The sequence below is a fragment of the Seriola dumerili genome, unplaced genomic scaffold (assembly GCF_002260705.1).
Source record: "Seriola dumerili isolate Sdu_G_001 unplaced genomic scaffold, Sdu_1.0 BDQW01000138.1, whole genome shotgun sequence".
NCBI classification, from domain to species: domain Eukaryota; kingdom Metazoa; phylum Chordata; class Actinopteri; order Carangiformes; family Carangidae; genus Seriola; species Seriola dumerili.
Window position 1 is genome coordinate 676,072 of NW_019174393.1, and position 15,464 is coordinate 691,535.

The 15,464-nt window shown below is 38.9% G+C and overlaps 1 protein-coding gene across 1 annotated transcript in view; it reads left to right on the forward strand.

Moving 5' to 3' along the window:
• The window catches only part of lgr5 (leucine rich repeat containing G protein-coupled receptor 5), a 32,898-nt gene that overhangs the window by 5,183 nt on the left and 12,251 nt on the right, over positions 1–15,464 (forward strand). Inside the window, exons 2-6 of the mRNA XM_022749084.1 lie at positions 5,925–5,996; positions 7,867–7,938; positions 9,930–10,001; positions 12,482–12,697; positions 13,546–13,617. Of these exons, the coding sequence (XP_022604805.1) occupies positions 5,925–5,996; positions 7,867–7,938; positions 9,930–10,001; positions 12,482–12,697; positions 13,546–13,617 (504 nt within the window). The remainder of the gene's footprint in view (positions 1–5,924; positions 5,997–7,866; positions 7,939–9,929; positions 10,002–12,481; positions 12,698–13,545; positions 13,618–15,464) is intronic.

The window sequence follows — 15,464 nt, forward strand, 5'->3', positions numbered from 1 at the left end:
GATGTGCTGCTGCTGTTTTGTCAGACAGTCCAACGGAGACGTCGGAGGATTTTAATAGTGTATAACTTTAACTTTATAAGTTTCTACTTTCTATTACTTGGGCATCAGGAACTCGGAGATACAGATAGAGAAATACTGATGTAGATATATATAGAAATAGATATAGATATAGAAATGGATATACATTAGACACAAAGATAGAAATAGATATAGAAATAGAAATATAGATAGAAAGATACAAATAGATATAGAAGTTGATATAGCAGATGTTAAAGATTACATTGATCAAACTTCCAAGCCACAGTGTGATTTGTCTGTGCTGATGTAACAACATGATGACGTTGTGTTCTTCGCAGTGTCAGGCTGTTTGTTTGCAGTGAAACACAGAGATCTGGAGGAGCTGCTGTTTGTCCTCTGGTATCTTTTTCTTTGGAAACAGACAGCGCAGACTGACAGGACAGATCAGGGAATAAACCCCCTGCGTTCACTTGCCCCTGGGGGGGGGGGCAGCTGACCCGCCCCCGAAAAACACTGAAAGAAAGAAAGAGTGAAAGAGGACAAAAACAGAGAGAGGCCTCGCTGTCACATTACGCCTCCAAACTACACAACTCTCTTTTCTTTCTTCCTTCAGAGTTTGTCTTTCTGCGGGCCACGGACATTTGAATAATCGTCTGATATCCATCAGTTCGAGCCCGAGGAGTCGGAAAAAAGACAACACACACACACACACACACACACACACACACACACACACACACACACACACACACACACACACACACACACACACACACAAAGCTTCATCTAACTCATTACAGAGAGGGGAAAAAACATAAAACATGGTTAATGTATTCGTCTTTTCTTTCATCCCTCTGTTCTCCTTGTTCTTCATACATACCTCTTTTATTCCTCAGTCCACACAGAAAAAACATCTGAACTTGTACAATAAAATGGTTCCTCAGTGTGGATCTGTAACTCTAACTGTGACACACATGATCCTGAGGGGAAAAAAGCTCTTGAGAATAAAGTTTATACAGTATTAAAACTTTTAGACTGTAAATGTTTGACTTTATTTAAGTAATGTATTGACTTAATTAACTTTTTTCATTTTGGAATTTACTCACAAACTATTACAACTTAAATATGAAAATATTATGACTCCAATCTTGAAAATATTCTATAATATCTTTTGACTTTTAAATAACTTAACTTTTGACTTCAATGTTTAAAAGTTTGTTTTTTTTCCTTAAGTGTTTTTACTCGATTCACAAACTATTATGACTCATAAATATTTTACTAACAAAACTTGCAACTTCAATCTTTTTTCTTTTAACATTTTTTCTCGTAGTTGTATGACTTTTCTTTGTAATATTATGACTTAATTTTGAGATTATTACAACTTTCAACTCAAATAATTTTGTCTTGTAAATGTTTGATTTCAGACTTCAATCTGGAACTGCTACTTTTCTCAGCTTTATTTTCTAAATATTATGACTTCATTCACAAAATTTTACCACTTTTTCCTTGTGTTGTTTTGACTTTATTCCCTAAATATTACAACCTTTCCTTGTAATGTACTGTAATGTCATGTATAATATAGTATAATGTACCTGTTAATTTTTAAATATGACTGAAATCACAAAGTATTCAACTTTTTTTGTGAATATTTTTACTATATTCACAAAAAAGGTTGAAACACGTTGGTCTCACAATATAGTTTCTCTCTATACTAGTGTAGTGTTTTTCTTTTAAACTTGTCACAAGTGACGGATGTAAACAACTCACCGAACGAGCGACAAAATACAGAAGCCTGTATTTAATGGACACTAACGAGGAGATTCACAGTTTATCAGAAATGTGGTTTCTGCAGCTGTTTCAAAATAAAAGCTCAAGCAGAAAAAGGTCAGGACAGGGTAAATACAATACAAATAGTACAAGACTGTTAGATATGACTATTGTATGAAGTCATATGACATCATACCAGCAGGGTAATCAGGGCTGGATATTTCCTTATTGTTAAAGCACAACAATACCTCCACCATCATCATCATCATCATCATCATCGTCATCGTCATAATTCTCATCACCATGTGTGTCTCTGAGTTCAGTAATGTCCCATATCTCATGACTGAAGTAAATAAAAACACACCACACACGTTACTGTTGGACCACCATCACGGGGCGAGCAGTAGATCTGAAATGAAATGATACTGTAGATTAGTCATTCAAGTCATTTATGAAGTAGCAATGCCACATATTTCCTGGTTTTGGCTTCTCAGTTTTGCTTGTTTTATATTATTGTAAATTGAATATTCTTTGGGTTTAAACTGTTGTTTTTATAAAACAGACATTCTGCAGTTGTCAGTTTGGGTTCTGGTAGATTTTGATGAACATTTTTCATTATTTTCTGATGTTTTATGAACAATTTGATGACTCAATTATCAGTAAACAACTATTTAATCCTTAATGAATAGAAATGTTACAGTATTAGCTGCAGCCTGAGCTAGCAGCTAGCATTAGTAGACTGAAAGATGAAGATGATTTAACGAACAGGGCATGAAACTGTGCTTAGCTGCCAGGAAATTAATGTCAGCTAAAAACACATTAAGCTAACATAACATGGAGGGCAGAGCTAACAGTGATACAACATCAGCTAAAGCTATCCTAAGCCACCTATTAGTTAACAAGGCTAGAGAGCTCAAAGCTAACATGATATTAGCAGGGCTAAGGTATCAATGATCATCAGCTTCAACATCAGCTAACAGTGCACAGAGCTAACATAACATTAAAGTGGCAAAGATATTGAAGTCCAGTATCCTCTACCAGGGCAGAGCAATGCTAAGCTACCTGTGACTCAAAATTAGCTAACAGGGCAAGAAGCTAATATAACATTGGAGGAACAAAGCTAACGCTGAAACACTTAAAAATTGCCTGAAAGGGCAAAGCTAAAAGGGAATGAAGCTAACTTTACATCACAGGGGCAAAGCTAATAGGCTATAAAGCTACTTTACTTACCAAGAAGCTAATGTAATGGTAGATACACAAAGCTAATACTGACGCAATCACACATTTGCTGAAAGAGCAAGAGCAATGAACATCAGCTAACAGGGAATGAAGCTAACGTAACATTACAGGGCAAAGCTTATTAAGAAATATCACATGAGTCGCTGTGCTGATATTCAGTTCAACATCATGACCTCGAGTGTGATATTGCTTTTATACAACAGTTCTACAAGCGCCGTTTTAGTTAAATAAGCAACAACAGATTATGATTTGTTGGTTTATTTTATCATTCATTTGGCTACGACAACACCAATAGCTCCGCAGAAGCTAACATAACTTTAGAGGGGCAAAACTAGCGATTCAACATTTAACAGGACCCGAGCTAACGTAAGCTTTGAGGGAAAGAATATCTAACGTAAACTAGTTAGCAGGAAGCTAGCTCAATAAATTATCAGAATTTCTACAGTTTGTTAAAGACATTAGGGATTTTGCCTCTAATAAAAGGCTTTTAAGTAATTTATGGTTTTGGATTCTTCTCAGTAAATCATGTTTGAAATAATAACCAAACTTTCTGTAAATAGCTCAGTTTTTTTAAAACTCTTTATATAAGATATGTGACCACATGTAGAGACTCACAGAGCTCTCAGTCTGGGTAATGAACAGCTCAGTGTCTGAAAACACGCTCACATATAAAGATATATATTTCTGAGTGTTAGTTAATAAATGAAGTGAATGAAGACTGCGTTCAAAGCGCAGTAATACAAACCTGAATGTGTGCGTTAAAGCAGTAAAAGCCAATCAGCCGTGACTCTGTTGGTCTGGTCAGAGTAAAGGAACATTCTGCTAAAATGAGCCCAAACAAACCCTCTCTGTGTGACCGGGCTACCTGTCGACAATGTTGTAAAGCTTCACACACACACACACACACACACACACACACACACACACACACATTAACAGGCTTTATGGCGTGTTGAGAAAGTTCCTTAACAACCAGTATATTCAACCTGCAGACGACACACCCTCCCTGTGTGTGCTGGAGACAGAGACAGCCTGTCTCCCCTTCCTTTCAGACCGGAGCCCTCCTGAGTGGAAAGACGCTACCTGCCGATAGTTATCAGGCTCTCAGAGAGCAGAAAATAGACGGGCTCAGATAAGGAAGAGAAAAGAGAGGAGAGAGGACGTCATGGCCGCACACAAACACAACACAACAAACGATGTCCCTGTCCCTCCGAGCCAATCAGAAACACTGATGTCACCATGTTTTGACTTGTAGCTGAGTAAATTTTTAAAAACAGATGTTGGTTTAAAGCCACTGGTTACTTCACCCCCACAAAACATTACCAAAGATTCAGCTATTTGTAAAGCTTTACACTACACAGTGGATTAGATTAGATTAGATATTGACATGACATATTCATGATTAGGTAGCGTCGCATTAATGTCATGTTTAGCTTTGTTAGCGTGGTGTTGACATCACACAGGTTTTTTTTCAGTGTATGTTTATTGTACACATGACCAACAAGATCGGTGACATACTGTGGGAAAAACCTACAGTGGAGATATCAGATGAAAACAACGTGAATTATTGTTTTTATTTTTGATAAATCTTACGATCATTGTCCAGTTTGTCGAGAAAATGTCATAAAATAGTGACACAAACATATAGTTTCCTATCATATGTTATTGCAACCAAAAACATCCAATTCCCACATTTTAGAAGAGAATAATTGACATTTTTTGCTTAAAATATACTGATATAGGTTGTTAAATTAGCTGCAAATCATTTGTACAGATACATGTAGTAGTTGTTTAAACTCTACGACGACGAGCAGTTGATGTCAACTGACCCATCCAGCACCTTTGGGATGAACCTTGAACCAGACCTTATCCTCCAGCGTCAGTGCCGGACCTCGCTGATGCTCACAGATCCTCACATGGGTTCGGGTCATATAAGTAACCACTGGTTTTCTCTAACCAGCTATTTTTGAAATTCCCAGAGAACCGTTTAAAAACACTGTTGTTCTGAATGTCTCAACTCTGTTTCCTGTCCAGGTAGAAGAGAAGCCATCTTTGTTTTGATCCCGAAACAGTGAGAGAAACAGAGTTGCAGCTTCAGAAAGAAGTTAAAAAAATCTTTCATTAATTACATTTAGAGATGTGACACAAACCTGTGCTCATACATGAGGGTTGTAAACTGTGTCCACATACTTTCTGCCAGGTTTCTTCTTTGCTAGAAGTCATGTAGGAAGCTTGGTAGAGGTCATTGAAAGTCCTGGAACTTCAGAGCAGAGCAGGGAAAGCTGGTTCATTCATTCATTCATTCATTCATTCGTTTATTCATTCATTCTTTTCTTGCTTTCTCTCTTTCCAGTAACTTCCACTCCCGTCTTGTTTCTCACTCAGGTGTGTGTTGACTCATTCCTTTCACCAGCTCTTTGAAGGAGGCGTGAAGTCCTGTGTGTGTGTGTGTGTGTGTGTGTGTGTGTGTGTGTGTGTGTGTGTGTGTGTGTGTGTGTGTGTGTGTGTGTGTGTGCTACCCGAGTCCTGAGTAGATGCTTTGTGAAACTAAATGTTTTTATATGTGAAACGTGTGTGTGTGTGTGTGTATTGAATGGTCTCTGTGTGTGAACACAGACTCTGTGGCCGTTTTATGACCTTATGTCTCTTTAATAATTCATGAGTCATTAATGCAGTGTTTGTATTTCAAATTAACTGTTTGGAGCAGGATGTTATTTATTATGATAAAAATCTGAAAACCATTCATAAAAGCTGATGTATATTTTTATTTTTTATCCCCATTGTTGATTTATTTAAATGTATTTTATGACTTATTATTATATTTATTTGTGACTTTACTGCAAAAAGTGTAAAGGTTGAGAAACATTAACAATCACTTCTCTCTCTCTTTTTCTTTGCAGTGATCTGAGTATGAATAATATGACTGTGTTGTCCAGTGGAGCTTTGTCCAACCTGCACTTCCTAGAGGAGCTGTGAGTCACACACACACATACACACACACACACACACACACACACACACACACACACACACAGATTTTCATTCCTTGCTGATATGTCATCATTTACCGTGTTCGAGTCGAGGAGGTGACACCTGATGAAATTCCAGGAATCTCAGTGTGAATCGGAGCTGCGAGATTTCCAGGTTGAACACACAAAGTCTGTTCAACAGTTTACAAACAAACTGGTTACAGGTGCGCTTCATTCAACCGTCTCCTAGAAATTATGTTTATGATTTAGAAAAAGATCCTCGTCTGGTTTAATACAGGAAAACGTCACAGCGACTTCAGACTCAACGTCTTTACATTTAAAGCTCCTCCAGTGTAAAGGTCTGTGTCCATGTGTAGTGTGATTATAGATCAGGTCTAGCTTCTATATTAATACTGTGAAAGTATCAAAGCCTCAGTCCACAGAGAAATGCACACAGCCTGTATTCAAAAACTGAGCTCAGAGCCTCCTCTCTTCTGATTGGCTCACCGACAGTTCAACACCTTATTAAGCTCTTTAAAAAATCATCATCTCAAACACCGTGATATGACTCTTTGTAGTAGAGAAATATAAGAGATCTTATTGCTGGGCGATATCACGATTATGATTAATGAACGATTCTCTTTTTTTTCTTTGAGCCACAAACTGGTGGTGTCACATTCAGGCGCAGAAATTGTTTTTCTATTGTTTTCTCGCCTTTCCTGATGACAGACACGGCCTTCGTTTTAGGTCTGAGCTCCTGGGATCGAGGCTTAGTGTTTATGCATGATATGAGCGTCTGCAGTGAGGGTGTGTGTGCGGCCGAGCAGCTCAGATATCTGTGAGGATACGATATGTAATCCCATCTGTCCTCACCTACCTAAGGCTGGATTACCAGCTGGGCAAAACAGGCAACACTGCCCCCGGGGCCCAAGACCCCACGGGGCCCTGAAATCCCCTGGCTTCATTCCACATCAGTATGTAACATCTAAATTATTTCATAAATTACAAATCAGATCTTTGTCAAAATCTACTTTTAAAATCATTACATTTTTTAGTTTGCATTTTGCACATTTGAAGGTGTCAGGTAATTGACACATAAAATAAACCTCCTACAAAGTCATATTATTCAATCATTATCATTAATATTGTAAGGGTGCAGACAACCTTTATTTTCAGTAGATCTGACACTTAATTTTTATAGTAAACAGTGGATTGTTTGGTGTAAAAAATGTACAAAAATGAATTCACCTTTATTTCCTGAAGTCTATTCAAATGGCTTGTTTTATCTGACCAATGGTTCTATGATTAATTGGGGGAAGGGGATCTGTGAACAAACCCCTGGGAGGTTAAACCGGCGATGCACCCAGCAGCAGTGTCTCTGCAGACGGACGCTGATGGACTAAATTAAAGCTCAGGGTTCGGCCTGTGAACAGCTGACCTCACAGAGACCTGAACATGACTCTGGCTGCTGTTCTGCTCTGCTGCCAGCCATGTGTGTTTATACGTGTGTCTGTGTGTGTGTGATATTTGTCACCGTGGCGTGAGAAACGTCACTACGGCGATAGGACACCGCAAGAGGTGCATGCTGGGTACATGCGGACTGGCTGAACTCTGCGTGGCCTCGAAAAACACACAGACTCTGCAGGACCCATTACAGCCCAGTGTTTTCTGGTAGTTTGAAAGTCAGGACTTAGTGGGAATATCATGTTTACTGGGGAAGAAGATACGTCACCATGTTGATGTTTGACTATTGATATGTAACCAATCACAAATTGGTGCACAGCATATCCCTTGTTGTTGCTGTTATGGAAAGTATTATTTTATTTTTTTACCTTTGTTTTCACCATTTCAACTCTCCCTCTTTCTTTCTCAGGCGTTTGGCGGGAAACGATCTGTCATTCATCCCCAGAGGAGCATTCGCCGGCCTCTACAATCTCAAAGTGCTGTAAGTCCACACACACGTTTCTGTTTTTGTCATTGATGCAATGATTTCCAGAGACACGTACCCTTAGCCTGAAACTTAAAACAGCCCTTTGAAGTTGTGAGGACTGTCCTCATAATGTAGAAAAGTCCTCACAATAAAGAAATGTCACCATAATGTAGAAATGTCCTCATAATGTAGAAATGTCCTTACACTGTAGAAATGTCCTCATAATGCAGAATTATCATTATAATGTAGAAATATCCTCACAATGTAGAAAAGTCCTCACAATAAAGAAATGTCCTCACAATGTAGAAATGTCCTCACAATGTAGAAATGTCCTCACAATTTAGAAATGTCCTCACAATGTAGAAATGTCCTCACAATGTAGAAATGTCCTCACAATTTAGAAATGTCCTCATAATGTAGAAATATCCTCACAATGTAGAAAAGTCCTCACAATAAAGAAATGTCCTCACAATGCAGAAATGTCCTCATAGTGTAGAAATGTCCTCACAATGTAGAAATGTCCTCACAATGTAGAAATGTCCTCACAATGTAGAAATGTCCTCACAATTTAGAAATGTCCCCATAATGTAGAAATGTCCTCACAATGTAGAAATGTCCTCACAATTTAGAAATGTCCTCATAATGTAGAAATATCCTCACAATGTAGAAAAGTCCTCACAATAAAGAAATGTCCTCACAATGCAGAAATGTCCTCATAGTGTAGAAATGTCCTCACAATGTAGAAATGTCCTCACAATGTAGAAATGTCCTCACAATTTAGAAATGTCCCCATAATGTAGAAATGTCCTCACAATGTAGAAATGTCCTCACAATTTAGAAATGTCCTCATAATGTAGAAATATCCTCACAATGTAGAAAAGTCCTCACAATAAAGAAATGTCCTCACAATGCAGAAATGTCCTCATAGTGTAGAAATGTCCTCACAATGTAGAAATGTCCTCACAATGTAGAAATGTCCTCACAATGCAGAAATGTCCTCACAATGCAGAAATGTCCTCATAATGTAGAAATGTACTTATAATGTAGAAATGTCCCCACAATGCAGAAATGTCCTCATAATGTAGAAATGTCCTCATAATGTAGAAATGTCCTCACAATGCAGAAATGTCCTCACAATGCAGAAATGTCCTCATAATGTAGAAATGTACTTATAATGTAGAAATGTCCTCACAATGCAGAAATGTCCTCATAATGTAGAAATGTCCTCACAATGTAGAAATGTCCTCACAATGCAGAAATGTCCTCACAATGCAGAAATGTCCTCATAATGTAGAAATGTCCTCATAATGTAGAAATATCCTCACAATGTAGAAATGTCCTCCTAATGCAGAATTATCATTATAATGTAGAAATATCTTCACAATGTAGAAATATCCTCACAATGTAGAAATGTCCTTATAATGTAGAAATGTCCTCACAATGCATACATGTCCTCTCTAGCATGGTTTAAACTGGTCCTCACAGAGACCGTAACACACACTTGCGGCCACACTGTAATAATGTGGGGTATGTTTACTGGTGCTAATCATTCACAGACACTTTGAAGACGTCCTCGGTCTCGGTTTAGTGACTTTCTGTTGTTTGAAACAACACGTCTGTTCACTGTTCACCTCCCACATGTTTACTCACATCAACAGATCATTTCTGTTGTGTTTCATCCATCACTGTTCACTTTTAACTCACTTTTAATGATTGTTTGCAAAACAAAATCTGTGATATTACAATGAGAATGACAAATGAATGATGAATGACTTTACTAGTGCAAATCAATAAACTGACTGCACACATTTCAACAGAAATAATAATGTGGGGAAAGATTTAATGATACATTTTAAAGTAAATAAATTCCTGCCCAGTAGTTCGAGGCCCCTGCTCTGACAGTAGTTAACTCATCAGTATGTTTTTTGTTTTTTTTTAACATGTTTATAGCAGATTAGATGAGTCGTCATGTGACTATGTTTTAACTGTTTTTACCTTTGTTTCAGGATGCTTCAGAACAACCAGCTGAGGTCGGTCCCTGGTGAGGCGTTCAACAACCTGCACAACCTGCAGTCGCTGTGAGACACACACAGACACACACTCCATCCTTTTATCTCCCTTTACGCTTTGGTGGAAAGGAATCTTCAGTCTCACACACACACACACACACACACACACACACACACACACACACACACGTATATTAATGTATGTAGTTCCGACACTGTGCTCTCAGCCTGAAAACATGCAGTAATTATACTGAAACTGTACCTGTTTGTGTGTGTGTGTGTGTGTGTGTGTGTGTGTGTGTGTGTGTGTGTGTGTGTGTGTGTGTGTGTGAGTGGGTAGATAAGGGTATAAGAATGGAGACGTCTAAGGTCTCTCTCCCATTATGTGAAGTCCCATCCTTCTCTCTCTGGACATGAACAGAGGAGGTATTGTTGGGACAGACAGACAGACAGACAGACAGACAGACAGACAGACAGACAGACAGACAGACAGACAGACAGCTCTCCTACAGAACATGTTTATGTTGCACAACCTGAAGAAAAACCATGAGTTTTCGGACTAGAATGAAAAGGAAAGGGAACCAGGTGAACATTACTGATACTGTTCTTCATTCTTTTCTTTGTACAGACCTAAAGTCTTAATGGGAAGGTGGACCAGAGGGAAACTGAACAGTCTGGAGTCCAGACTTAGACCACGTCCACATTAAAGCCGATTTGCGTCCACATTAATGATTCCGCGTGGTTTTAGTAGAGCTCTGTCCACAGTGAAACACCTGAACAACATGAATATAGTTAAATATCCTCTTTGTTCTATATCGACATTTAAAACGTGATTATAGAAAAAGTTAAAGGTCATAGTTTTGTACATATGTAACACCAAACCTACATTTAAAGTTTTCCACTCTCCAGAGGTCGTTTTTGGGCAGAAAGACATAGTTTTCATCTGGAAATATGGCTGAAACGTAGAGAAAAAGATGTGTTTAACCGGACTTATACAGATGGACTCTCAATTCTGGTCACTTTTTTGGATTTTCCAGGATTGCGTTTTTTAAGATTATTGTTCCGCATTGCAGCCTATTGCAGAGGCAATTCATATGAGAGGCTTTTACTTTGAAAACCAAGGAGGAAGCCAAATTTTTCTGGCTGGTCAGAAAGGGAGTGTGTGTCCACTGAGTAATATTTTTAAGATCTTGACACGATGACAAGAATCAGAGACAGTTTGTTTTCTTGTGCTCATTAAAAGATCATTTTGTGGTCTCATTAAAACAAAAATTTGGAAAAATAAAATATCAAAAAATCATTTTCTAACAATCGTGAGGAAACAACAAGAAAGAGAAAATCATCTTAGTGTGGCTGTTTGGCACTGACTGACACACACAATCCTCTCAGCAATAAGTCTGCACTCATTAAAATACCTTCGTTTTCCCCAAGAGCCTGTTGGCTGGTCGAGTGGTGCTCGAGCAGACGCCGATCATTCCTCTGCACTGGTCAAACACTCGACCTCTAATGTTCCTCTTAAACGGCTTCAAAGTGAATTGAAGCCTCAGAGTGCGACGACGTTTTAGAGTCTAAAGCTGCGACATTTTCTCATACATATTAAAAAAGTAAATGTTTTCTGTTGCTATTATTAAGAATAAGAAATATAAAGCTCAGAATGAAAGTGAAAAATAACATATGATCGGATCAAATTACACTCATAGTGACACTGGGATTTTTTTGAATTATCTTTTTGATTATTATAAAGTCTGGTGATCTTTAGCTGCTGACAATATACAGACTGTAATCTTCAAAAATCAGCTTTGCAAAATAAAGGACAAAAAATGAAATAAGCAGAATAAATACATTTTGCTAATGAAAGAGGATATTTCTATATTGTTTTTTACAATGAAGGAAATCTAATTTTGTTGAGAAACACTTTTGTTTGTTTACAAGAACAAAACTCTACAGGGCACCTTTGTTTGTTTCTAAATCATAATAATGAATAATTCAGAATCTCACACTGTACAACTACATTACCATGCTATATATTATATTACAGGAGCTCTTTGTATGTTTTGCTATTGCTACATAGCTAGCATTAGCATGAACAGCTGTTTACTTACCAGTTTTTCCAAGAGTTTCAGCCATTGTTGTGTTTACAATACAAGAGGTTATAATACGTCCTCTGAGCAGCTAATTCTTCAGAGCAGACTGGACACTACAGTGACTCAGTATCGGAAAGTGGCGAGATGGGCCAACTGGGTCAGGGCTAGCTGGTTAGCATGCTAACTTCAGTAGAAGAACAGCTGTTGGTTAGTAAACGAATGAAGTTTGATGCTGAACTCACAAGGTTTCTTCTAGACTGGTAAGTAAACAGGTGCTAATGGTAATGTTAGCTTTGTAGTGATAGCAAAACTTACAAATAGCTCCCTTAAGAACGAAAACAATTCAACACTATTAAGTAAAAGAATATATACTGTATGAAAAGACAGATAAAATTTAACAATTAAATACAATAATTTCCGTCTATATAAAGTATGTAATGTGTGTATTTCTCTTTTTTTCTGTAGCCGCCTAGATGCTAATCACATCTCCAGCGTTCCCATTGGCTGTTTCTCAGGCCTGCGTTCGCTCCGTCACCTGTGGTTGGACGATAACTCTCTGACGGAGGTGCCGGTGGAGGCTCTGAGCGATCTGCCCGCCCTGCAGGCCATGACCCTCGCCCTCAACCACATCAGCCACGTTCCTGACCACGCCTTCAGCAAGCTGGGCCGCCTGGTGGTGCTGTACGTGCTCCTGAACACACACACACACACACACACACACACACACACACACACACAGATTTGAAAAACAGGAAAATTCAAAATCAAGCAAAGAGATGAACATCTATCAAAATAAATCTATTGGATTTTATTTAATTTTGGAGAAAATCAGTTCAACAAGTTTTAATCTGAGACAACTGGGTGAGTTGGTAGACGACAAGATTAGTTAGCAAGCTAGCCAGTTAGCTCGTTGGTTAGTCAGTGAGTTTGCCATTAGAGTGGAGTAAGACACAGCTGCATCTTAAACTCAAATTTAAATCAATTGATTCATCAAATTAACATCTGTCTGATCAACAGAATTCAAAACATCTGGATTCAAGTGCTCGAATGAATATTTTTCTTGTACTTTTTGCTAATGTTTTTGTTTTTAACGAGTGTGTGTGTGTGTGTGTGTGTGTGTGTGTGTGTGTGTGTGTGTGTGTGTGTGTGTTTGTGTACAGACTGTTGCTAGGAGCTGTTGCTGCATTAAGTTTAACCGTGGCAGCGACTGTCCCTGTCCGTCGGTATTAGCTCCTTAATAACAGTGTAAACTCTCGAGTTTGAGTGTGTGTGTGTGTGCGTGTGTGTGTGTGTGTGTGTGTGTGATGGCATTCAGCGCGGCAGCATTGAAGTCTGCTGTCATTTCCTTTGTCCAATCGGCTTGAAGCTAATTTGCATGAAATTACCAAAAGAAAAAAAAACCTTCTTGAGAGGCCCCGGGGCCCCTTTTAGAAGGATACACACACACACACACACACACACACACACACACACGCACACACACAGTCTTTGTCTGCTTCATTAGTCCATCAGTCTCTCTCTCTCCACAGGCATCTCAACAACAATAGGATCGTTTCCATGGGAACGAACTGCTTCCACGGACTCCACAGTTTGGAGACGCTGCAAGTTTCTGTGTGTGTGTGTGTGTGTGTGTGTGTGTGTTATTTCGGGTGGAGTCACAGCAGTCAGGGTTGAGTCAGGGTCGGGGTGAAGGGTTAAGAGACGACAGAGAAGTTTACTTTATATATTTGTAAAAAATGACCTTAAAGGACCTGTGTGAAGGATTCAGGTGGATCAATATATTGGCAGAAATTCAATACAATATTATGTATAATATAAAACAATATATATAAAATATAATATAATACATAACATACGCTGATGACACAGCTACTGTGTTTGATTGACAGCTCCCTTATCGTCCTTTAGGCCGGGACAACCCAGTTATTTGTTTGGTATGATCACGTAATGTAGCTCCTCTTAACTGTGACCAGACTGGACGTCTAATCAGCCAGAGTGATGGAGAACACCTGTGCAGGTGTGCAGAGGCTTTAATTGGTCATGTGACTTGTTACTGTATCTGTCAAAGTAAAAAGTTGCAATATTTCTCTACCATATGAAGTGAAGCAGAAGTAAGTTACATAACATGGAAATACTGAAGTCCAGTTACCTGAGAGTAAATGTAAATGTAGATTAAACCAATGGGGTTTCTGCTCGTACCAGTGAGCATGTGATCGGGTCTTTCAGAGTCTTTGTGGATATTAACTGGAGTCGGGGCAGATTAACCTGTGTGTGTTTATGTTAGTGTGTGCGTCTGCATGAATTAGTGTGTGTGTATAATCTGAGGAATGTGTGTGTGTGTGTGTGTGTGTGTGTGTGTGTGTGTGTGTGTGTGTATAGAAATGTTTCTGTTTTCTCAGTCAACCAGAAAGGCAGGTTTAAACATACAAACACACACTGCCTTCATTTGGAAATACTTCTGTGTGTGTGTGTGTGTTGGACTGGCTCTGTGTGTGGCCCTGGCTGTATGCTAATCATAATCACTATTCATGCACACGCACACACACACACACACACACACGCATACACTGTGTGCGTGTGTGTGTGTGTGTACCTGCACGATCAGCAATAATAAACCACACCGGGGCCTCATGTTCATCTGAAACTACAAACACAAACAGAGAGAGATGAAGAAAACGGAAATGAAAACAGAACAAAATAAATTAATACAACCGGCTCAGCTCCGACGTAAAGGAACACACACATCTACTAACGTCAGTGTGTCGCTCAGCTGTGGTGGAGGCCGAGTCTCGCCCACCTCGGCTTCACCGAAGCCCCGTCCCTTTTTGCCCAAGTTAGGATTTTCTGGTTCCAGTAAGTGATGAAAATGGTGCCGAGCAGGAAACCCAAAAATCCAGCTTTAAAAACACGTCTTGAGAAACCTCAGAGGCGCCACAGAAATACTGTGTGTGGGCAGCACAAGCCCCACGAAAACCACAGGGACGGAAAGATTCTCCAGAAAAAGGGTTAATATCTTTTACTTTTCACATTTGAACTGTCTTATATCAGCTTGTCAGTCATTTGAGTTTAAATAAAGTTTGAACTTGAGTGGCATTTGTCATGGGGAACCAAACCTCTTGTAGTCAAATGAGTTTTACCATTATTTCCAATGATATAGTGAAGCAGGTGAAGCACCTGGTTCCCTAATTCTCCATTTCTGACCATTTCCAGTAAAGTCCTCATATTCCCAGTCAAGAGGTGTCAGTATTTCCAGTCTAGAACTGGTTTTCTAAGTCCAGAGGTGACTTTCCCAATATATAGCTGTACTTCCAATCTAGAACTGGCAGTCCCAGTAGAGAGTTAGCATTCCCAGTCAAGAGCTGATCAATCAAATCTAACATAGCTTGATTCTAGACCTTTGATTCACGATCCACATCTATGATCTTTTAGGTCAAATAGATCTAATGTT